General features: G+C 35.4%; 1 protein-coding gene across 2 annotated transcripts in view; it reads right to left on the minus strand.

Annotated features, from left to right (window-relative positions):
* TLK1 (tousled like kinase 1) overlaps positions 1-26,810 on the minus strand; it is a 197,692-nt gene that overhangs the window by 45,708 nt on the left and 125,174 nt on the right. For both annotated transcript variants that reach the window (XM_086718881.1, XM_086718880.1), the window contains exons 4-11: positions 22,117-22,192; positions 17,493-17,539; positions 15,711-15,806; positions 14,315-14,404; positions 12,842-12,934; positions 8,928-9,038; positions 8,687-8,823; positions 2,866-3,054 (exon numbers count right to left, since the gene is read on the minus strand). In XM_086718881.1, the coding sequence (XP_086575007.1) occupies positions 2,866-3,054; positions 8,687-8,823; positions 8,928-9,038; positions 12,842-12,934; positions 14,315-14,404; positions 15,711-15,806; positions 17,493-17,539; positions 22,117-22,192 (839 nt within the window). The remainder of the gene's footprint in view (positions 1-2,865; positions 3,055-8,686; positions 8,824-8,927; positions 9,039-12,841; positions 12,935-14,314; positions 14,405-15,710; positions 15,807-17,492; positions 17,540-22,116; positions 22,193-26,810) is intronic.

Genomic DNA, 26,810 nt, shown 5'->3' on the forward strand with positions numbered 1-26,810 from the left:
GACACAGAGAATGAGGCAAAGGGAAACATCTACAATATTTCTAGTGTCATTAACTGAGTGAATGGTGATGCTGTGACTGAAGAGACAGAGGGCACTATCACTTTACCTTACAGTGATCATTAACTCCTATTCTTCAGGGATCAAGGAAAAGCTTTTAGGAGGAAATACCTAGGCATGGGATTTAAACGAACAGAAATTAAAAGAATGGTTTGGAGTTTGAAAGTCGGCAGTGAAGGGTAGGCAACAGTTAACGACAAAAGATGAGGCTAGAGTGGTCAGAAGATGCCAGATCAAGGTGCTCTGTGGCACAAAAACAGACATTCAGATCAATGAAACAGAACAGAGAACCCAGAAATGGACCCACAAAATTATGGCCAACTGATCTTCAACAAAGCAGGAGAGAATATCCAATGGAAAAGTGCTCTGAAGAAGTCCTCTTAGGGCGGTGACGCATCCATCTTAGCCCGGTGGCTCGGGTGGTTAAGCATCCAACTCTCGATTTTGGCTCAGGTCATGATCTCACAGTTTGTGGGATGGAGCCCCACATCAGGCTCCATGCTGACAGTGTGGGGCCTGCCTGGGATTCTCTCCCTCTGCCCCTCCCCTGTTTATGCTCTCTCTTTCTCAAAATAAATAAATAAACTTAAAAAAAATTTTTTTAAATAGTCATCTTGGGACTTTTGGATTTTATCATTCAAGTAACAGAAAGCTATGTTAGGGTGATAAGGAAGAGAACGAAAGGATCGTATTTTGCAAAAATGATTCTGATTGCAAAATGAAAACGAATTGGATTGCTGGACCAATGTTGAAAGGAGAGGTAGGGGTAAAAAATAACCCAAGTAAGAGATGACTAACCTGAGTTAGAATGGTGTCAGTGGGGACTTGCATAGGTGGATATAATTGAGATCTGGAAGGACTAGTGTCTTACAGGAGTGGGGTTAAAGCTAACACATACTGTATTCTATATAACCACTTTTCTACCCACTACCTTTTATCAAGCAACAAATTTACTGATTTACAAAAAGTTAACCGTTTGCTAAATTTAAAAAAATATCAATAGCTGAACGTTTCAATTCCAATTTACAAAAGCCCTCTGCTGCCCCCCAATCAGGAAAGGCTTGAAGATGGAGGTAGATTTTGAGATGGAATTTGAAAAATTATCACCTATTTTTGATGAAAAATAATAAAGAAAAATAAATGGAATCTTGATCTATAATATTAAGGATGATAATCAAAATTTGGCATGTGAAACTTAGAGAATGTTAATACAATTTACTAACAGAACACAGGAAAAGGCAAGGGGTGTGGATGTGGATGTGTGTGTGTAGACAGAAACAGACAGACTAGAATGGGAATAACAATAAATGTTTTGTGTTTTTAGTAAATATGGTTTTGAAAAGGCTGCATTAGAGGTTCCTGTGAAGCACTGAAGTACCAATATCAACTATGCAAGGATATGACATTCAAAACTGAGATACAAATATTTAATACTCAAGAGAAAAGTGTACTGGAGATCAAATCTTGGATGTCAGTAGCATGTATGTGGTAACTGAAATTCTAAGAGTAGCTAGTTTTCAAGAATATGTAGGGGAGGAAGTAAGATGGCCAAGACAGATCCTTAAAACACCTACATTTTACAAACTGGTAGAGTAAATAATGTCCACAGAAGAGACTGAGAAGATGAGCCAGAAGAGTTAAAATGAAAATTAGGATAACAAGGTATTTCAAAAGAAATAGGCAAGAAAGAGAACTGGGAAAAAATAAGAAGTCAACAATATTCAACGTTGCCAAGTTAAAGACTCAAATGTCTAGGACACTGAGCATCAAAAAGATAATGTTTAAAAGGCAATTTCACTTAAGAAAGGACAAAAGAGAAGTTGAGGCAGAAGAGACTGGCCCAAGTAAGTCTTTTGGGAAACCTGGTTAATAATGATGACAGAATATGGAGACGAGGGTAGAGATATATAATGGCAGCAGAGTTTTTTGTTTCATTTTGTTTTCTAAAAGGAAGGAATCAGTAAAGAACAAAGTCAACGATGTAAGATAAAGGAGTATCAGATAGAAGAGCTCCCTCATGTGGCCAGGGATGGGAATCAAAGCATAAGTGAAACACGACCTTCCAACAAAGGAGAGAAAGAATACATCCACAGAAAAATATCAAACGGGGATGGGTGGGTGTGTATTTTCTACTCATAAACTTAAGTTCCTGCAGAACAGAAAAATTATAGAAATTTCTATATAGAAATATAGAAATTATAGAAAAATTATAGAAGACCGTTTTAAAAATGGTCTTCTCTGTGGGATGGGATCATGGTCTATATTGTTTTATTATGTTTTCATATTTTCCCAGTTTTCTATCATAAGCATTTAATGATTTAAAAATGTCTTTGTCCCTTGAACTATAAATTCATCATTAATGCAGAAAATTCAGAAAATAAGTAAAAGCAGGAAGGGAATAAACAATACCTACAACTTACCAACGTATTGCTTTCACAGGTTAAAAAAATACGTCAGTTATATTACTTAACATTTTCTCAGAAAAAGGAACATTAATGGAAACACTGAATTGAAATAATCAAAACTGATAACTGACTCTATCATTCAGACATGAAGAAAGAGTGGATTCCAGTTTCCTCTTAGCTACCTAAATCTCTACTTTAAAAGAGGATTAATAAATCTCCACTTACAAAGGCAGAATTCAGATATCTGGAGATTATTAATTTAGTCATAAATTTCAATACTGCCTTCATTCCTGGCCATAACTACTTTTAGTATTTAAGTATTAGTTTAACTACAAATAACATCTATCACAAACATTCATGCTCATTGGCAACAATTAAAAAAAAAGTTAAAATGGAGGCTTACAGTTGTGGTAAATTTGGTCTAACAAAGGGATCATTCTCTGCTCCATTGACTGCTTTGTTTTTCCTTTGTTTTGGTTCAGAATTGGTAGAGGGTGCCTGAGAATTATTAGCTGTGGGAGGTTTGCGCTTGGCTAGAAGTTTCCTTTGCCTTTCAATATCTTCCCTTTGCTGATTCACCCATTCTTGTTGCCTGTATAAAAATAAATGTAAAAAACCGTATTTACTTTTTGTTTACTCTTCACAGTTAAAAGATGAAAATACGTTAATAAACATGAAAAAATCATTTAACAAATCATATAACATAAACATAAATTATGGTTCCACCTTTCTGAACTAACTTGTACTCACTTTCTAGGTCTAATTTGAAGCATTCATTTCTAAATTTCCTAAATCCCGTGAACTAGGGAAAGCTGTGTTGCCATATATAATCTCATGGTAGCTTGTAGATCTCCGCTTCCTTCTTTCTAATAAGCATCAATCCTACAGACATTTGATTAGAATGTCTCTAGTTAGACTACATTACTCCATGAGAACAGAGACTGCATCTATTTTCTACCCTATTGTATGTATCTCTGGTGCGACCACAATAATCAGCACATACTAGGTATTCAGTAAATATTTGCTGAATGACATAAATGGGCTATTAAAAAAAGAACAGAGGTAAGCACGGAGTATATTTTAAACATGCATCTGATCACTTACTGTTTGTAGAAAAACTTACAAAAGACAAATATCAATTTTTTTTTCCAACGTTTATTTATTTTTGGGACAGAGAGAGACAGAGCACGAACGGGGGAGGGGCAGAGAGAGAGGGAGACACAGAATCGGAAACAGGCTCCAGGCTCTGAGCCATCAGCCCAGCGCCCGACGCGGGGCTCGAACTCACGGACCGCGAGATTGTGGCCTGAGCTGAAGTCGGACGCCCAACCGACTGCACCACCCAGGCGCCCCAAATATGAATTTTTTAAATGTGTAATATTATTTATTTTCCATAATGTATTTATTTTTTTATAATTTACATCTATGTTAGCACACGGTGCAACAATGATATCAGGAGTAGATTCCTTAATGCCCCTTATCCATAATTTAGCCCATCCCCCCCCCCAACCCCTCCAGCAACCCTGTTTGTTCTCTGTATTTAAGAGTCTCTTATGTTTTGTCCCCCTCCCTGTTTTTATATTATTTTTGCTTCCCTTCCCTTATATTCATCTGTTTTGTATCTTAAAGTCCTCATATGAATGAAGCCATATACTTGTCTTTTCTGACTAATGTCGCACAATACCCTCTAGTTCCATCCACCTAGTTGCAAATGGCAAGATTTCATTCTTTTTTATTGCCATCATCCGTTGATGGACATTTGGGCTCTTTCCATACTTTGGCTATTGTCAATAGCACTGCTATATACACTGGGGTGCACGTGTCCCTTCGAAACAGCACACCTGCATCCCCTGGATAAACACCTAGTTGTGCAATTGCTGGGTCGTAGGGTGGTTCTATTTTTAATTTCTTGAGGAAACTCCATACTGTTTTCCAGAGTGGCTGCACCAGTTTGCATTCCACAAATATTAATTTAATAAAGTGTTATTTTCTAACTTTATCTCTGTTAAGAAGATTTGGGGAATGTGCAAGTGCTATCTTGAAACAAAAATTGATCTGAATATGAGAAATTTAAGAAGAGGTGAGCCTGGGTGGCTCAGTCAATTAAGCATCTGACTATCTGATGCTTGATTTCTGCTCAGGTCATGATCCCAGGGTTGTGGGATGAAGCCCTGCATCGGGCTCTGCGCTGAGCATGGCGCCTGCTTGAGAGTCTCTCTCTCCCTCTCCCCACATGCACACCCACGACTGCTCTCTCTTTCTCTCTGCCCCCCACCCCGCCCCGACACACACAGTTTAAGACATTTATGAAGAAAGAGGAAATTTTCACTACCTGAAGGAAACAAAAATTAGCATGGCTTTAAAGAATGAGCAATTAATAAAAGTAAATAAATATTACTGTTTCCCATTCAAGAATCTAAAGCTTACTAATTGTAAAAAACTACTAAATATCATGTCTACTATAAAAACACATGTTAGAGATTTCAGCAATCTGACCAGAGCAAGAGTAGGTTAACAGTGAAGCTTTTTTTTTTTAACGTTTATTTTTGAGATGGGGGAGGGGCAGAGAAAGAGGGAAACACAGAAACCGAAGCAGGCTCCAGGCTCTGAGCTGTCAGCAGAGCCCAAAACGCAGGGCTTGAACCCATGAACCGTGAGATCAAGAGCTGAGCCAAAGTTGGATGCTTAACTGACAGAGCCGCCCAGGCAAACTTGTTCTCAAAGTAACCGGTTCCCTTTTAGGTCACCTCAACACGCTAAGAAAAAGTTTTAAAAACGCTACATGGTTATAAGACTAAGATTTAAAACAAGACAAATGTTTCAATTCCTTGGCTCCCCACCCCCACTCAAACCAGAACTACAGAACTTCTACTCTGCTGATGCAAAACTGACTTCATGCACACTGCCTTTTCCTATGGTTCTAGCCAGATGGTAGTAGAATATGACCAGAATGAAAGAATCACTAACCACCCACAGAGAAGAGTAAAAGGGTGGAGAAAATTCAAGAATAGCAAAGCTAGAACAGGACTTTAATCCAGTTTCCATTTGGAAGTAGGAATAACTTATTTAAAAAGTTAACTTTTAAAGCTACTTTAGAACACAATCAATGGCACAAAAACAGACACATAGACCAATGGAATAGAACAGAAACCCCAGAACTAGACCCACAAACGTATGGCCAACTCATCTTTGACAAAGCAGGAAAGAACATCCAATGGAAAAAAGACAGTCTCTTTAACAAATGGTGCTGGGAGAACTGGACAGCAACATGCAGAAGGTTGAAACTAGACCACTTTCTCACACCATTCACAAAAATAAACTCAAAATGGATAAAGGACCTGAATGTGAGACAGGAAACCATCAAAACCTTAGAGGAGAAAGCAGAAAAAGACCTCTCTGACCTCAGCCGTAGCAATCTCTTACTCGACACATCCCCAAAGGCAAGGGAATTAAAAGCAAAAGTGAATTACTGGGACCTTATGAAGATAAAAAGCTTCTGCACAGCAAAGGAAACAACCAACAAAACTAAAAGGCAACCCACGGAATGGGAAAAGATATTTGCAAATGACATATCGGACAAAGGGCTAGTATCCAAAATCTATAAAGAGCTCACCAAACTCCACACCCGAAAAGCAAATAACCCAGTGAAGAAATGGGCAGAAAACATGAATAGACACTTCTCTAAAGAAGACATGCGGATGGCCAACAGGCACATGAAAAGATGTTCAGCGTCGCTCCTTATCAGGGAAATACAAATCAAAACCACACTCAGGTATCACCTCACGCCAGTCAGAGTGGCCAAAATGAACAAATCAGGAGACTATAGATGCTGGAGAGGATGTGGAGAAACGGGAACCCTCTTGCACTGTTGGTGGGAATGCAAATTGGTGCAGCCGCTCTGGAAAGCAGTGTGGAGGTTCCTCAGAAAATTAAAAATAGACCTACCCTATGACCCAGCAATAGCACTGCTAGGAATTTATCCAAGGGACACAGGAGTACTGATGCATAGGGGCACTTGTACCCCAATGTTCATAGCAGCACTCTCAACAATAGCCAAATTATGGAAAGAGCCTAAATGTCCATCAACTGATGAATGGATAAAGAAATTGTGGTTTATATACACAATGGAGTACTATGTGGCAATGAGAAAAAATGAAATATGGCCTTTTGTAGCAACGTGGATGGAACTGGAGAGTGTGATGCTAAGTGAAATAAGCCATACAGAGAAAGACAGATACCATATGGTTTCACTCTTATGTGGATCCTGAGAAACTTAACAGGAACCCATGGGGGAGGGGAAGGAAAAAAAAAAAAAAAGAGGTTAGAGTGGGAGAGAGCCAAAGCATAAGAGACTGTTGAGAACTGAGAACAAACTGAGGGTTGATGGGGGGTGGGAGGGAGGAGAGGGTGGGTGATGGGTATTGAGGAGGGCACCTTTTGGGATGAGCACTGGGTGTTGTATGGAAACCAATTTGACAATAAATTTCATATATATATAAAAAAAAAAAAAAGAACACAATCAAGATGTTATAAATGAAAATAAACAGCAATAACCCTACTGATCAAAATCCTAACGGAAAGTAAAGAATTACTGGAATGAATATATAGCAAATATCTGATTATTCAGGAATGACTACACATTTTAGAGATTAATTTAACATTACTAATATTTATTTCTCTTATCTGTCAACTACTTTGGGTTCTATCACTGATAAACTACTTGATACACACTGATAAGTAACTTGATATAAGGTATGTATAAAAATACACAGTAGGCCCTCAATTCAAGAAATGCAAGTAATTTTTTAAAAACTAGATTACTTACTTATCATAAAAAGGCACAAAGCAAGAACAGCCAGACTGAAGAGGTGCATAGGGCAAGGCACAAGGGAAGGGCACAGAGCTTCCAACGCCCTCTCCATTTGCACCACTCTCCCCAGACTTCCACGTGTTCACCAACCCGGAAGCCCCAATTTTGCTCTTTTTTGATAGCTCAGTGAAGAAATTTTAACTACTAACAGAGCTTGTGTTTTAGATTTATATTTAAGGTTATACACTGTAACTTATTTTATTCATTACCAGGACAACTGTAGGTCTGGGTTTAGCAGCTGAGGTTCTTGCTTTTAAAATACTCAAAAATCATGGTTTCTACCTCAAACGTATCTCTAGTTTCACTGTCAATATTTTAGCTCAAACCTAATCATCTTTCATTTGGAGACCTCTTCCCATCTTAGCTGTCAACAATTTATCTTCTTTCCAACATTCCCATATTATCATGAGTTATCTTTCTAAAACTCAATTCTGACCACACACACTACAGACAAACCTTTAATAGCTCCATATTATCCACAGAATTAAAAGCCAAAATCTCTAGCATCACAAGAACAACATCCTTCATTATGGTACACCTTTCACCCAGCACAGCTGGTGCTGAACAAAAGCTGAAGAAATCAACTGAGATAGAGAAGGCCATTCTGTGCTAAGTCCTGGGAACCAGTGTTTAAAACAGCGATGTTTATATAATACGGGAGATACAGCTTTGCCTCCATTTTGCACATAACTGAACGAGTTCTAGGAAATCTGATGTAGATGCTGCCACTACTCCTGCTTTGCAGGTTTTAAATTTTTTCCGGCAAAAAAAAAAGGGGGGGGGCAGCATAGGTCTTGGCTTCTTAACAGAGTCAATCATCTAAACTCAATAACTTCTCTGTTTTAAAGTTTACCTCAGAAACACTAAAGCCACATGTTCAGTTCAACTGATTTAGAATTATTGTATCTAAAACAGAACAGAAAAAGTTCTTGTCTTTTCCATAGGAACAGAGAGCAGACAAGGGCTGAATACTAAGACTAAAGTAAGGATTGGAGAATGGGGGGAAAAAGCTAAGTAGGCAAATCCCAAGATATGTATACATATAGATGTAAATCTTCCAATGACAATTACAGTTCCCTCCCAAATCATCTATAAAGCTGGAAGGTCAGTTTATATTTTGGAAAGTCATGTTTAGAATAATACATCATGCTGTATGGATGAATGCTAACTAATCAAGAAATTTGCTAAAGCTGAAATTGTAATACTTGTGTTTTATGTTCCTTTCAAATGTACTAAATTCTGTGATTTCAAATAGTAAGGAGTAGATGTAGAACACAATTCCAAATGTACAATCTTTGCAAGTAATAAAAACTCAAAGGAACACTACATTATTTAAAATGTAAGAATGACTAACTTCACGAGATTCTGAAACGCAAAACCATCTGTCCATTGTTCAGTAAATGAAGCACCATGTCTAACTGTTGTGAAGTGCCCAAGGCGTAATCTGTCTTGCATACTCTTCTCTCGGCTTGACAGTTTTTCTTGCGTACTCTGGAAGGAGAAGGAAAATATCATCAATTTTATTTATTTAAAATTTAAAACTGTACAAGGCAAAAAAGGGGTCAAGCGGAATGAAAAGGAAACAAATCACCTACCTTTTCAATAAGCAGTTTTTTGCTCATTGATATGCACTTATTTAATCGTTCTTTGTATTTTTCAAGTAATTTTTGTTGTTCATCTATTTGCCGTCTGAGATCACAATTAGCCTACAAAATAAGGAGAAAATGGAAAAGGTCTAGAATTTGTGTATATGAGACACTGATGAATATTTTTAACATTCTGAATAAAGTATATAAAAAGAAAGGGTTAATTAAGGATTTGAGTATGATACTAAAAATTTTTTTTTCAACATCTACTTATTGTGGCATAATACCGTTAAATGTTGCTTAACTGTGCAGTGAAAAGTACATGGAATTTGTATCCATATTCCATGGTTCAAATCCACATCCTAAGGTATATAACCTTGGCTAAGTTCAGTCAGTTACCTGAACCTTAGTTTATTTCTTTTGTATTTCTAAAATAGGGGCAATACTATCTATCTCACTTAGCTAAAAATAACTAAATATATGTATATAAAATGAATAACACTTAAAAATGAATGTAAGTTCTCTTCCATCTTTTGTAACTGATAAAACTGTTTTCTCCATTAAACTTGGGGCTGACACTACTGATGCCTACCCAATAGCTAACTATTTCCACCATCTTTCTTGGCAATAAGATACCCATTTTGCTGACTTTCTAGGCAGCCATATGCTCATGCAAAAGCCTTTATATAAACTCAGGAGATGAGTCAGATTAGTCTAGGATAACGACAGAATAACCTGGAGGGCTTGTTAGAATACAGACTGCTGGGTGGGACACACTCCCCAAGTTTCTATATAAGTCAGTCTGGAGTAGGGTCTGAAAATTATTTCTTTCTTTAAAAAATTTTTTTTAATGCTTATTTATTTTTGAAAGAGACAGAGACAGAATGCGAGTGGTTTGGGGCAGAGAGAAAGGGAGGCACAGAATTTGAAGCAGGCTCCAGGCTCCGAGCTGTCAGCACAGAGCCCGACGCGGGGCTCGAACTCATGAGCTGTGAGATCACGACCTGAGCCGAAGCCAGACGCTCAACCGACTGAGCCACCCAGGCACCCCTGAAAATTATTTCTAATAAATTCCACAGGATGCTGATGCTTCTGGTCTGGGAATCATACTTTGAGAACCACAGTTCTAGGCCAATCATGGTAGAAGCCAAAAGACATAATATATCGAAGATGCTAGGAGAAAAGAGCTACCAATCTGAAATTATATACCTAATAAAATTATTTTTCAAGGAAAAGGGTAAAATAAAGAGATTCTCAGAGGAACACAAATGGAAGTCAGTACCAAGAAACCCTCCTCATTAGGCACAATTCAAACAAACTGTGGTGTGTGTGTGTGTGTGTGTGTGTGTGTGTGTGTGTGTTCAAAATTTGATTCTAACATTTCTCTAAAACTACAAAAGGCCAAAAATAGCGAAAAAGAAAGGATATTTCTTCAATCACAAATCAAGATTTAATATAAAGCTACAGCAATTATGATCACCCAAATCCATTTTCTCTTTCTTTATTAGCAACGAAAGCTTACGTTTTATTCTGGATTGATATGTACCTAGCTAACCTATCGTAACTATGAGACTCTAATAAATATTTTACACCTTGATATGACCTTCAAGATAAAAGCCATACACTAAGGATAAAGGAATAAAAAACTGAAGGAGTCAAGATCCCATAAGACACTATGAAGACATCACCAGTTCTGTGATGACAGAACCAGTTCTGTTCTCCTCTCAAAAACTAATATTGTATCTCATTTAAACTATTGCTGTTTATGTTCTCTGGTACTAACAAAGGCAATTGCTAAATGATAAAAGATGCTATACCAGTGTAGGAATACACAAACAGAACATGGAACACAGCAGAGAATACAGAAATAGATCCACTTGTATATGGAACATAGATTACATGACGGAACTGGCAGGAAAGAGTGGAGTTTCAATTAAATGAGCTGGGCAACTGATTATCTATATAGAAAGAAAATAAAATGAAACCTTATTTACACCATACCGAAAAACAAATTCCAGTGAGATTAACAACTTGTCTTGAAAACCCAGACTACAAAGGTTTTAAAAGAAAATATAGAGGGATATCTTTATGATATTAGAAATTAAAAAAAAAAATTAGTTCTTTCGGTATACCTTTGATAATAACTTGGTACAAACATAAACTACAAACAAAAAGATGTACTTAATCATATAAAATTTTTAAATGCATCTAATCATCAAAAGACAGCATGAAGAAATAAAGAGGCAATTTGCACACTGGGAGAAAATCAATATATATGAACAACAAGAAACTGACATCAATAAAAAAAAGATAGCAACCCACTAAGAAAAAATGAGCAAAAAACATCAGTTATTTCACAGAAGAAACAGTTAATAAATATTTTAAAAGATGATAAAAGAGAATGCACAATAAAAGACACCTTGTTTCCCTCTATCAAATTGGCCAAAAAAATTTCTTATATCTGATTATAATAAGCCTTGACAAAGATAATAAGCACCAAGATTATTTCTTGCCCACTGCCAGTAGGAGTGTAAACTAATCCAACCACTTTGGGAAAAATTTGGCATCATTATAAAGCAAAATTGAAGATGCGCATGCCATGTACTCTGGCCACATCTCTCTTAAGCATATAACGTAAGACAAATTTTTCCACATTTGCGCTAGAAGACATGTATTAGAATGTTGTTAGCAGGACCATTCGTATTAGCAAAAAAGTAGAAACAAAATGTCTACCAACAGCAAAAAGATGTATTATGGTATATTCATATAAAACCTTACTATATAACATGAAACAAAGTACATGACAATTCCACATTTAATGTTTAGTGAAAACAAGCAGGGCAAAAGGGTACATACAGCGTAATTTTTTTAAAATGTTTTTATTTATATTTGTGAGAGAGACGGAGCAAATGGGAGAATGGCAGAGAGAGGGAGGGAGACACAGAATCCGAAGCAGGCTCCAGGCTCTGAGCTGTCAGCACACAACCCAACGCGGGACTCGAACCCATGAGCCATGAGACAATGACCTGAGCTGAAGTCGGACGCTCAACCAACTGAGCCACCCAGGTGTCCTCAGCGTAATTTTATGCAAAGTTCAAAAAAACCCTGAAATATGTTGTTAAGAATGTATAGATACATGTGATAAAACCATAAAGAAACACAAAGGCATAATAAATACAAAACTTAGTAGGTAATGGTAAAGGGATGTGAGAAGTGACTGGGATAGGATCAGGAAAAGGCAAGCTGGGAGTTTCAAACGTATAGATCATTATGGTTAAGACCACAGGTGTTGATTTCACTGAGTTTCTATACCACCAGTTCTTAATGCTGGCTTAAATTATAATTATCTGGAGGAGTTTTTAAAACTACCAATGCCGAACCCCTGACCTCACATCAACTTAATCAGAACCCCTCAGGTTGGAGTTTAGGCATGGCCACCTTTATAAAGTGCCTCCCACCTTTCCCATTTGGTAATTCTAATGAGCATCATGGAGTGAGAACCACTGCTTCATACCTTACTCACATTATAATACTTTCTGATGTGTCTTTTTGCAAGGTTTCCATTAAAAATTTCACAGGATTGCAGCAGTTACTTCATCTTATATAATACCAAATATCAGAGGGTTTAAGACAAAATCAATTACACCCTTAAAACTAACACAAAATGGCTATCTGTCTTATGATAGTTGATCAAATAAAAATAAATTTTATAAACTTCCCTCTATTTCTCCAACTGTTTCTCAATTCACATTTAAAGAACTAATAATTTGCACTTTAAAATAGTTATTTTCATGTACTTAAAACTACCAGAAAAAGCTTATTCTTCTCAGCTATAGAATTTTTTTTACGTTGCTAAGTATTTCCTCAACTTTTACTATTGCCAAATAATTCACTCAATTTTCCCTCTATGACTTATTACTTACCCTGAGCAAGTCATCTATACGACCCTCCTTCTTTTCCAGGTCCTGGTTTTTATTACTTTCTAATGCTGCTAATTTCAGCATTGTGAGATCAGTCTAAATGAAAGAAAACTATTTGATTATCTTCATTATATATATCACTGCATGCAAATATAAACTAGATTTTACTCTGATTCTAAAAAGCAAAGAAAATATTTGAGTTTGTGTTCATAAAAGTTATCCCAAAAGTCTTAGTACAGTTTTAAGTTTTAATATCTTCAGAAGTATAACTTCTACAAGGTTACAAATATTTAAAAGACTGATTACTAAAAGTTTTAGAATATTGTTACGTTCTTCATTAAAATTCAATATAACCACTGCTTTGTGCTATCAACTCTAGCTGACTTTTGAACATGGCAAAAACTTTCATGAACTATTCATTGACTGAAAGCAATGAATAGCCTGAAGTTTTGATGCATGTGCAACAATTTGCACATGACCTAACAGAAAAGTCTAATGGCAATAAATTGGGTAATAAAGATGGCTAAGCAAAAACATCTACTCTTCAAATCCCTGTGGTTTGAGACAGTATCATCCCCAAACTGTCATACGTAAAAAGTTAAAATGAAAAACTTAGTAATCAAAATTCATAAAACCAAATAAGCATAAAAGATATCTAATATTCAATTTTCAAATATTTTAAGTATATAGCACATATATAAATTTATGTATAAATTTATTATATATTTATTAATTTATTATATATTTATTTATTTATCATATATGTATAATTTTTATAAATTTATATATAAATTATATAAATTTATACATATATATATAAATTTATATACATACATATATATGTATGTATATAAATACATACACCCAAAATGAACACCTTTTATGTCCACGTATGACAAATGTAATAGCTTCAGGAAGACGATGATTATATTTATTTGGATGGTATGTTCAAAAAAAAAAAATCAGTAAACAAAATTGACATGTTATGGTTGTTCTATTTAATATGCTTAAACATCTAGATATTTTTAAAAAGTTTTTAATGTTTATTTATCTTGAGAGAGAGAAAGAGAGAGCGAGAGAGAGAGAGAGCACGCGCGCAGGGGAGAGGCAGAGAGAGAGGGGGAGAGAGAGAGAAAGAATCCCAAGCAGGCTCCGCACTGCCAGCACCGCAAACTCACAAACCATGAGATCATGTACCTGAACTAAAATCAAGAGTCAGACACTTAACCGACTGAGCCACCCAGGTGCCCCAAAACATCTACATATTTAACCAGCATGTAACAAAGGACAAGCTGATACTAAACTGGGTGTTTCAATTTCTCACCCCCTACAAACTACTTTTTTGTCTAGTAATTAGCTTTCTTGATGTATAATTTTACTTTATGACTATGTCCACTAGTTTCTACATTATACTAAGTTTCTTATAAGTCACTAGTTTCTTACAAATCACACAAAGAAATTTCAATTACTATTTACCTGAGTAATTTTAAAGGATAACTGCTTTGGTTGTAAAATAGGGTGGTCCCCAAAAGCTAATGCAGTAGGAGAAGGGCTATTCGGTCGAACCTTAAAAAAAAATATTAAAATTTTTACATTAGCAAGAAGAAAATAGGCTTCTCCTCAGCAACAACTACTTAACACCTCCTATGTTTTTATCAGGATAATAACTGAATTAAAACATAATTGACTTTTTAAAACTTTTTATCACTGTTTATTCAGTTAGCATTCATTTTTAGAGTACCCTCCCTTACATAAAGGTGCAATGAAAGAGACAACCATATACTCCCTGCCCTCAAGAAGCTTATATCCTAGAACCATCAAAAACATTTTAATGCTTTCAATCTGTTAAACAAGGCCAAATACATTATTTCAAAACAAAAATATTAAAAACAGATGACGATGGCTCAAAAAGTAAAACTGAGAAGATCTTAATATAGAATTCTTATCAATAGGGACAATAATGCATGCCCATATATAGTATAATATCAATTTACTGTTGAGTTTCATGGTTTATCTAGTGACTAGTTTTAAAACACATCATTGAAAACAGATATCATTGTATCACTGCTATCACTACGACTCAAAATTATTGAGTCTTATAGTTTATTTTGCATATTACAATATAATGTGTCCAAGGTACAAAATAAGTAAGATACAACTAATTATATGTCTACCAGCAAGGACCAGAAGGGAACACTGGAAATAAAAACAAGGTATTTGAATAAATAAGAGATACTTTGATTTTAAAAAACCTTCAATTCATTTTTAAATTACTGAGAGCCAACACTGCTTTTCTGGTTAGACATTAAACTTTCATATAATGAAAGATAAGGAAAAATGAAATCCAATATGCAAAACAATGCATATAAAAAGGACTAGGACTTAAATACACTAGAAACAAACCAAGAAGTTGTAAGATAATTTTTAGATCCAAGATTCTTCTCCTATGCTGAAATAAAATGGTCCAAGGCTAAAGGCTGCCTACCTTTGTCTAGAAAGGAATCATGCTATCACTTTAGTGGTTAAGAAATTTAATTTCTAAGAGAATTAGAAATTAGAAATCAGTAACTGAATATGGACCAATACAAGAGTATTCATTGTAGTCCCCTAAGTTTGACAGCATTCTTTTATAGAAACATTACTTCTTGGATATAATCAATTCAGGAAATCTTTAACTTAAGGATCTCACTTTGAGAAATAACGTTCTAACAGCATCAAATCATTAAAAAGAATTTAACCTACCTCACAAAATAATTTTCTTAGAAGATAAATACAAATAAATATATATAGAAGTTCTCAATGAAAAGATATTCAGTATACATACATACATATGTTAGTAGATTTAAGACTCCCTACACATGTCAAAACTTACAGATGAGGAAGGAGTGGAATGTGAATGCGAATTTTGAGGAGAACGGATCGCAGGAGGTATGCCTCTTACTGGACTTGAGCCATTCCCACCTTGGTACTAAGAAAAAAAAGAAGACACTTTATGAAAATAGGTTTAGACAGATGTTATTTTAGACATGATATTAATAATTAATTTAAATATATTGTCTTTTAAATTAAATTCAGTAGTGATTTAAATGGGTCAAGAAAAAGCAAAACTAAGGTTAGTTACAGCCAAGTCCTAAAAGACTAAAGAGAGAATACTGATCACAAGAATATGAAAAGACTATGTTTAGCAAAGACCCTTATTTTTTTTTAACATTCTGGTTTTAATTTGTTACTGCAGCAGACTCAAAAATTCCCCCCCTCCCCAACAATGAACATATACTATTTTTCCTTCAAATTTTAATAGTTCCTTATAAATGTTTGTTGAATGGGTATAATCCCTAACACCCCCAAATTAACATATTTACAAGTAGAAGTTAGTGAATGTAATAAGCCATCTTAAAACAGAATCAACATTCTCTAGATCTGTTAAAAATCCAAATGTTTGTAGCACTTAATATAAAAAGTTACACAGACAAAGTCTCTTCTGTTTAACAGCACAAAATCTAATAAAAATCAATCCTTTCTTTCATGCATGAGATGAATTACAGTGCATGACTTAGGTGCCTATGAAGAGAAGCCTCCAAATCTATTCCACAGCTGCCTTTCTCACTTCTCTACCAAGAATGGGAAGAGAAAACTGCTACTGGATTCCTCTCAGGGTTTTAGGAGAAGAGCAGAGATGGGGACCTCCTAGCATGTCTTCCAGCAACCTAGGGACTTGGTCTGATTTATTTTTTACTCTACAGTGACTAGCAGAACTAGTGGCACATGAGGAATATTCAACAGACTCGAAATTTGTTGATTTGAATTGATCCAACCTTTGGCAAAGATTCTTATTAACACTGAGGGACTGACCTTAACTAAAGAGCACTAGGTTAGCAATACAAGACCGTGGTCAGCAATAGTTTTACCTTAGATTCTGTAAATCCAATTAAGAAACACAATGGATGGTTAAAAAAAAAAAAAAAAAAAAAAAAAGCTTTTAATGCAGCCCTTCCCCTAACTGGCAAATTCTGCTCTCACACTCAAGTAAATATAAGCATTTTTCAACTGAGTAGATCATGTTTGTTGTTTTAACAATCATATTAATGTACTGTAATGTAAAACTGGTAGCCAAAAGTATTTCTGTGTAAAAGAATAAGGTAATATTCTAAACTGGGTAAGAATCTAAATTTATCACATTTATTATTTTCAGGGGCTCTTAGATTCACATTTCTATTATTTAACTTCCATCTACAGGGCTCAAATGTTGCTATGGTGCCATAAAGGCTGCACTGACAGCAGAAACAATTCTAAACTAGAGGTTATTCAAGTTCTCTCTTTGCACTTCCATTTAGAATTTGACTTTAAATAGGCTACTTTACATGTCTGGTCCTCAGTTTCCTCATCTGTAATATAGAAACCCTAATATCTCCTGTGCCTATCTCCTGGGCTGTTATATAAGCAAGTATGTGAGGAAGTACTTTGAAAATTACAACAAGAATATATGAATATAAAAGTAAATTTTAATGTTCCTAGGAAGACAGGACATTACATAGTACTGACACTCTGCTCTAATCACAAAGATAATCAAATGTTGAACTTGTACTTCAAAGAAATTATTTCAGCCCATACCAAAATAATATTAAGAACTGGAGGTATTTATCAATAAACTTACTTCAAAATAGTCGCTAATTTTGTGGCCACGCCCCCCAATACTTTTTCCTAGAATATAAAAGTAAAAAACTGTTACAGATCTGGTCATGACTACCTATCATACTATATCAGAAAAAGAATGTGTCAAACTTGATTTTGCTAATACACATAAAAATCATCTGCTTAATAAAAAGAACATGATATTTTAGTTGGGTAGTGATAGACATTGAAAGAATTATATTAAGAATCCTCAGAGGGTAAGATGCCAACTTCAGAAATCCAAAAATCAAATGACATTTCAATAGAAACATGTCAATTTTTAAAGTCTCAATTACTGGAGAACCACATATATAAATGACATTAAAGGATTTTGTTTTTAAAACTACATTATTCATATTGCTTAATGACTGCTAATTTCATAAAAGCAAATCAATGAATTAAAAAAAAAAACCAGGTCGCAACTGTATAACTAACAAACCAATTCATACCTGTAAATAATATAAAAGCTTTGGTTAACACAAAACCATAACAAACTGACAATAACAAGCTTTAATATGAACGTTATTTTGTAAAAGTTTGGATTTTCTAAAAAAAGTATTCCCGGGGTGGGTGGGTGGCTCAGTCGGTTAAACATCCAGCTTCTTGATTTCGGCTAAGGTCACGATCTCACCGTTTACTGGTTCAAGCCCGCATCAGACTTCCCACTGGCAGTGTGGAGCCTGCGTGAGATTCTCTCTCTGCCTGCTCACACACCCTCTGTCTCTCTCAATAAACAAAATAAACTTGAAAAAAAAAAAGTATCCCCAAATCAAATCAACAGGATGTTCTTCTTTTTTTTTTTTTTTAAGTTTATTTATTTTCAGAGAGAGAGAGAGAGAAAGAGTGTGTTTGCACACAAGCAGGGAAGGGGCAGAAAGACAGGGAGAGAGAAAATCTCAAGCAGGCTCTGCATTGTCAGTGCAATGCCAGACGCGGAGCTCAATCTTACAACACATGAGATCATGACTAAGCCAAAACCAAGAGTCAGATGCTTAAATAACTGAGCCACCCCAGGCACTCCTGTGTGTTTTTCTTTAAGTTTATTTTGAGAGAGAGAGAAAGAGCGTGCACACATGCAGGGGCGTGGCGGAGAGAAAGAGGGGGGGCTGAAACTCCAAAGCTGGTTCCATGCTGTCAGTGCAGAGCCTGATGTGAGGCTTGATCTCACCAACCATGAGATCAAGAACTGAAATCAAGAGTTGGACCCTTAATCAACTGAGCCAGCTAGGTGCCCCTAGAGGATGTTTTTTAATAAACTAGATTTTAAATATTGCTCTTATGACCATATTGATAAAGTGGTCCAAATCATTACATATCACAGTTCTTTGATTAAAAGTTTTGCTCTAAAAAGAATCAATTTTATAAATCCTGAATTAAGGGCAGGGGATAGGCTAAATGGGTGATGGGGATTAAGGAGGGCACTTGTGAAGAGTACTGGGCTGTTATATGTAAGTGATGAATCACTAAATTCGACACCTGAAATCAATTTTAATATATATGTTAACTAATTAGAATTTAAATAAAAACTTAAAATAAAAAAAAAATATTGAATTAAGAAGGTGCTAAGAAATACTGTGTTTAAAGATACTTTTTTGGATAAGAGGCACCCACCCTTCATTGGAACTATACAGAATACAGGATTTCTTCAATACAAATAAAACCTGATGACACCATGAAGTCAAAAGCTTCGGATAATATAAACACACACATTTATCAATTTAACACTGACTTATATTAATTTATTCATTTATTTTATTTATATAACAAATATTTGAAGTGGTTACTATGTGCCAGGCACTACTGAGATGAACAAAGGTTACATTTTAAGGGGTGCCTGGGTGGCTCAGTCAGTTGAGCATTCAACTCATGATTTTGGCTCAGGTCATGATCCCAGGGTCGTGAGATCAAGCCCTGCATCAGGCTCCACACTAAGCATAGAATCTACTTAAGATTCTCTCTTTCCTTCTTCCCTCTCCCTGGCTTGATCTCTCTCTCTCTCTCTTTTTCCCTCTCTCCCTCTCTCTCTCTTTTTCCCTCTCTCCCTCATAAACAAATCAATCAATCAATCAATCAATCAATAAGATTTTAAAGTTCAGCAACCTTAAATTCTTTTTTATTTTTTAATGTGTATTTATTTTTGAGAGAGAGAGAGAGCGAGCGAGCATTGGAGAGGAGCAGAGAGAGAGGGGGACAAAGGATCCGAAGCGGGCTCTAAGCTGACAGCAGAGAGTCCATTGTGGGGCTCAAACTCAACAAACCGTGATATCATGACCTGAGCTGAAGTCAAATGCTCAACTGACTGAGCCACCCACGTGACCTAACAACCTTAAATTCTTTTGTTTAACAAGAAAAACTAAGTACTCACAACTATAAACGCTACCTAGAAAGTTTGAACAATAGTTTTATACAGATTTATTTAGAGGTCGGAAAGGAATGTGAAAGGTTTTACAGGCATACCTTGTTTCATTGCACTTCACTGATACCGTGCTTGTGTGTGTGTGTGTGTGTGTGTGTGTGTGTGTGTGTGTGTGTGTGTGTTTAAACACAAATTGAAGGGTCTATGGCAACCTTGCACTGAGCAAGTCTATAGGCACTGTTTTTCCAATAGATAGCATTTGTTCACTTTATGTCTCTGTGTCACACTTTGGTAATTCTTGCAATATTTCAAGCTTTTTCATTATTATTATATTTGTTATGGCAAATAATCACTGTTATCAGTGATTACAACTCACTGAAAGCTCAGATGACAGCATTTTTTAGCAATGTTTTTAAATTAAGAAATGCATGATGCTTTTTAGACATAATGCTATTGCATGCTTAATAGACTATGGTATAGTATAAATATACTTTTATATACCCTGAGAATCCAAAAAATTCATTTAACTTGTTTACTGTGATATTTGCTTTATTGTGATGGTCTAGAACCAAACCTGAAGTATCTCTAAGGTATGCCTGTATAACCCAAGGAATTTTCCTTCTGCCTATAACAACTTTCCTGCAGATTCTGAAGGTGCTATCCTTTGATGAAGACAGAGACATTTTTGGTTATCTATCCAGAAGCTATTTCCCTAATCCTTTTTCCCTAACTGAACACAAATTTTGCTCTGTTAACATTCCCTCCCCTACATAGCACATGTAATTTCAGAAGAAGCTGACTCCTGTCTGGCCTCCATCCTAATTTCCCCCCCCACTACTGATCAGAAATCCAATTTTGTTCAGGTATCGTCCCCTCTCCACAAAGCCTTCATTTCTAAAAGGAATTTTACCCACTTTCAATTTCAGAGATGGACCTGATTTTTGTAAGGGCAATAGTATGTCTATGGACATAACTGGGTTTGGAATGGACTCATGATCCAATTCTGGCTGACCAGATTATAAGAGAAGTTTGCTCTGGACTTGAAGAAGCTAACGTTCAAAGAAAGGGGAAAAACATAGAAAGCCAACTCTCTCTAAAGCAAATACAAGTGTGAAAGCTGAAGCAAGTAAATCCAATCAAAATTGGCAACCATTCTAAAACCGTAAGGAAACCAGACAATTCTGTGGATAGCAGACCACAAAGAAATAAACATGGATTCTTAAAAACATAGGATCTGGGTTGGATCAACCACCCCAGAAGTCCCACCCTAATTTGGGACCTGCTTTTAAGTGAGTTTTTAAAACTAGAGTTGAAACTATCATAACTAATGTATCTTTACACTAAATCAAACTCCCAAGTCCACTAATCACAAGCTGGTGGAACTACACCAAGACCAAAAACAAGCTCAGAGCAGACTGAGATACAAAGTACCACACGTCTACAGAAAGATGCTAGAGTGGTTTAACTCCTTCCTTCCACACAGACAGTTGCTTCAAGTACATTTCTTGATGCCAGTGCCACATGTAAATACTAGATTACCACATGTTCGTGGCCTTAAGTCTTTACAGCTAAAGTAAGTGGCTCTAAAACATGTAATATATGTATAAAGTCATTACATGTGATTGAAGAACCAATTTATTGTATTTAATTTTGAGTAGCCAAATTAAAGGACAACACTATTTTGTTGTCCATTACAAGAGTTGTGTAGTCTAATGAAAACCAACTTCTTAGCCTATATCACAAAGGGTAGGTATGCAACAAAGAATGAAGAACAAACAAGTTTGGAAAGAAAAAGTTGGTGCTTTAATAAAAGTCTTTATATAAAGTCTTTAATAACCAAAGCAAGCTTTGGGTACTTGCACTTTAAAGTGACATCTAATGTTCTTATTCGAAGACAAGAAGCCACTTCAATACCATAATTCAGATAAAGAAAGAAAAATGAAAGGGATAAGATAAGGTTTGGACATGATACTTGCCTTTTTAATTCTCAAATAAAAAAAATAAGGGAAATGTCAAAAAGCCTAAAAATAGTAACCATACACTATCTGTGCTACAAAAAAGATTCCAATTTCATATTATTATTTCTTATAGAAGTACATTTCTAAACTATTAGTAATGCATAAGTTACATAATAGCTACAGAAATTACAAAAACACAGTATTACTTGTACAGTTAAACTACTGAATAAAAAATCAGAATAATTAATTGTAAATGGTCATTTGGCTCTGAAAGGAGATTTTGTTTCACTTACCCTGACTACTTTCATTCTGGTTTTCTGATTTTCTCTTTCTTCCTCTAGATGATTCCGATTGTTTCTTCTCTGGTGTCTACAGAAAGCAAGTTTACAGAATTTAAAAACATACTTTTTACATACAAAATTATTAGTCACTATACAAATTATTTTCATTTTCAAAATAAAAACGGTTTTGTTCAATAGTGTTCATGTGATATAAATGAAGTTACTTTTACACAATTTATTAAAAGATAAAATTTTCTACTGTGTAAGCTTTTAAAATTCAAAGTACAGAAGACTTACACATATTACGTGAAATTCACATTTACAGAATCTGATTTGAGGTGGGTGAAAATCTGAGAGTAATTAGCCTTTTTAAAGGCTGTTCTTTAACATCTTTAAAGAAAAATGAAAGTTCTTCGCATTCTTAACTGGATTGGGTAAAAAACAACAAAAATAAAGAATAAAAACTTATGTTTTTCCTATTAGCGTTCTATTATTCACACATATTTAGTCTATAAAAGTAAACTCGGATGAAAAAGAAAAGAGCAAACTTAAACTCTGATATATATACAATCCCTACTAAAAAGGACCATTCACCTAAATGTTTAACAATTATTATGTAACAACAATTAGAGCAAATTTGTAGATTGTGCCCTAAATTAGGGGACAGCAAACTACAACCCACTGGCCAAATCTGGCCAGCCACCTGTTTTTGTAAGGCCCAACCTAAGCCTAACTTTTACTTTTTTTTAAATAACCAAAAATTTAATAATTAAAATACTATGATATGAAAATTTTAAGAAATTCAAATTTGAGTGTCCATAAATAAAGTTTTATTGGAACACAGCCACACTCATTCATTTATGTACTATCTATGGTTGCTTTCAGACTACAACAGCAGAGTTAGTTCCTACAGAGACTCTATGGTCTACAGAGCCTAAAATATCTGGCCCTTTACAGAAAAAGTCTGCAGACACCCCATCCTGGATGATGGCTTATTCCCAAATTAGTATTTTCATCAGGCTAAAATGACAAGTAATTTTCATGGAGTGTTGACAGACTGTTGTTGTGCTTAAAGATTAAAACTAAGAGCAAAAGCACAAGGCAATGGCACAAGGCCCTCAAATTCTAGAAGCTTGGCAAGTACGTCTGGTGCCAGAACAAAGAATGTCTGAATGAATGAAACATCGAGGCAACTTAAAATAAATCTCTAAAGGCAATGTAGTCCCCAAACAAGGAAGGAACATATTCCATATTTTGTTGTATGAATAGTCTATGATTAAACAGTATGAATGACAACACATAACCTAACTCGTGTTGAGCATCTATGATTCCTCTTCAGTATTATCACAGAGATTTTAAGTTTTCTTACCCTCATTTTTATCAACAAGATAACAGATTCTGAGAGGATGAAGTGAATGTTTAGAATCTGAATTCTTTAAAACAGGAGTGACACCATCTTCCCACCTCACCTTCCCATTCTCCCATTCCTGCATACAGTTATCACTTGATAAATACATGAATCTTAAATAACTTATTCAAGGTAACCAGGATGGAAATCAAATTCAACTCTGTACTTTCAAGGCCGGAATGGTCTTTTATTCTCTATGTGACATGTTACCTACCCTATATCCAGAACTGAATGAATCAACTATACAAAAAAACTTCAAAATTTTATCAAGTTTGTAAATAAAATTCATTATGTCTATCAATAAACTGCCTATATGTTTTCACAACACAAACCAGATATCTTAAAGAAATCCACTCTAACTTGCAATCTATTCAGAAGGCAGACTGATGTACCAACAATTTAGGGTAAGTAGTTCAGAGTTTAGTTATCAAACTCAGACAAACAATAACCAATCTTCTATTTTCTTCAAAATAACACTAAATTAAAAATTCTAGGTTAACATTTTTATAAACAACCCTAAAATCTATCTTAAACAAAAAAAGAACTGATTCGCAAATAATATTTATTCATATCCTTCCCAACTTAATCTATGTAAAAAATATAATTTAAAATCAAGAATATACGGTTTTTCACAAGTTTAACGTTACACTAATTTTTTTTAATGTTTATTAATTTTTGAGATACACATGCGCGCGCACACACACACACACACACACACACACACACACGGCATGAGTGGGAGGAAACACAGAATCCAAAGCAGGCTCCAGGCTCTGAGTTGTCAACACAGAGCCCAATGTGGGGCTGAAACTCATGAACTGTGAGATCATGACCCAACGCGAAGTCGGATGCTCAACCAACTAAGCCACCCAGGCACCCCAATGTTATACTAATTTTTAAGCATGACAGGATCCCATCTGAATTCCATTTTAAGTCTTGACTAGCTAACTTTTGATAAACAACAAAGAATCCACACAGAATAATACAATTCTAAAAGTTATACTGGAAACACTGTCTATCTAAATGGTTCCACATTATTTTCTAAAATACATTGCAGGTAACACTGGACCAGTTAGATGAGAGGCTACATTTTAAAAGCAGAAGACCGTGGGGTGGTTCAACTGGGGTAAACAAAGTTAGATTTATTTACCACAAAGCTTCTAGGAACCATTAAAATGCTAACATTCACTAGTGATCTCCAAAAAGGGACTGGGATGGAAAGTTACAGTGTATATAGAAATTCTCAAACTTATTTGGAATATCATTTATTAAACACTTAACTGGATATATACTTGAAGATACTGAAGGTCTTTTTTTTTTTTTTTAAGACCTACAGATTACTTAGTAAAAACTTCTTTTCTCTGAGGCAACATTTCCCTACCTAAATTTTAAGTTTGATGGAATGGAAAAGTGGGACAGTCCTTTGAGGGAAATGTCATTTTGTTAAAAACTGTTAACAATGAATGATGGGACACCTGGGTGGCTCAGTCCATGGAGTATCTGAGTCTTGATCCCATGGTTTGTGAGATGGAGCCCTGATTTGAATTCGGCCCTATGCTGACAGCTCAGAGCCTGGAGCCTGCTTCTGATTCTGTGTCTCCCTCTCTCTCTGCCCTCTCCCATTGATGGTCTGTCTCTCTCTCAAAAATAAAAAATAAACATAAAAATTTACATAAAATAAACTTAAAAAAAAAAACCCAAATGAATAATTATTACAGTTAAAACACACACACACACAAAAGGAACGGGTTTACCTTGTTTACACCAGAAAAGAATTTGAGGAAGAAGGGGGGAAAAGGATGACTAAAGAACTAAGGAAGTAAAATTAATTTTAAGACTAACATGACTAATGTGGGGTAAGAGGTTGCAAATAGGTAATAAAAAATTGAAAAGTTAAGCAAAATAAAAAATGAGAAAGGAAAACCTAGATATAACTAAATTTGCCTATCAAGTAAATGTTTCCATTACAAACACACCATTTTGTCCCTTCCTATGAACCTTTATCTTTTTTCACCGATGCTGTAGTATGACCACCTCATTCCTCACTCTCACCCCAGATTATTTTAGGCTTGTTCTGTCAGCCCAAATGAACTGTAATTTTCTAAAGAGCAAGTACCATGGCTCTCTGAAGAAAAAGACTGGGACTAAGAATCAAACTCTGGATCCATTATTTACCATAACTCTTAGCATGTTACTTATTAACCTGACTCAGATTTTCTCATCAAATTTTTTTTACATAATCTCTATGCCCAGTGTGAGGCTTAAACTCAGGATGCTGGGATCAAGAGTCACATGCTCTACTGACTGAGGCAGCCAGGCACCCTATTCCCATCAATTTTAAATGTGATAATACAGGTATAGGATTGTGGGGATTAAATGAGAAACATACCAGAAACACACTTGATACAGCATCTGGAACAGATACATACTCTATAAATGTCAGTAAGTACCCAATAAATTTTCTTATCTGAGTACCTATCCTATTATTACAAATATCCGTGTACTTTCATATTTCTAAAGTTCAATCATGTGCCACCTGTTAAATGATTAGCAGATTCTGCCCTTATAGCTTACAAGTAACTTGTAGGGCTTGCTTGCAAAATAAGTGGTTTCCTCTCTAAGGTCCCATTCAACTCTGTTCTCAATTACAAGCCACAGAACTGGCAGTTAGGCCCTAAGTGTTGTATCACTAACCTTCAGGACAATGTGCATTAGTTATGTGGTTTTAAATTTAAATAATCTCAATAACACTTAAACAAAACAATAATTCTCAGTGAAGGCTACTGCTGCCAATTCTCCTGAATCACTCATTTCTATATGGATTTATCTGGGAATTTAGAAACGTGGGAATTTAGGATATGTGGAAATTTGGCAAATATTTAATGGGTCTAAAATGGCTCATCAGTGAAGAATTCAGAATGCTATCTGCAATTTTTCAGACAGTACTCCAGAGATACCTTAAGAGAAAGGAGGTTGTGCCTCAAAAGTTTAGTTAAAGAGGAGAGAGAAGGGAAGAAAGAAGCAGGTGGCTGAGCTAAGGCTCTAGCTTATCAGAGACACATCCTACCCCACCTCCACTTCTGTGCTTGCAAACACTGCATTTCTTATTTTAACACTCGAAATTCTATATTTGACTTACTTTGAAGAAAGAGTTCTATGGCTTAAAAAAGATTTGAAAAACCATCAATCTTGACCAGTGATTTCCAAGAAAATCCAAGGGACATCAACCACGCCAGCTTTGTATTTGCACGAGGCATAAAATTTGCTCATGTCAAGCATTTTATATAAAATAATTCCA

Source organism: Puma concolor, chromosome C1 (assembly GCF_028749965.1).
Source record: "Puma concolor isolate L17-30 chromosome C1, mPumCon1.1.hap2, whole genome shotgun sequence".
Lineage (NCBI taxonomy): Eukaryota > Metazoa > Chordata > Mammalia > Carnivora > Felidae > Puma > Puma concolor.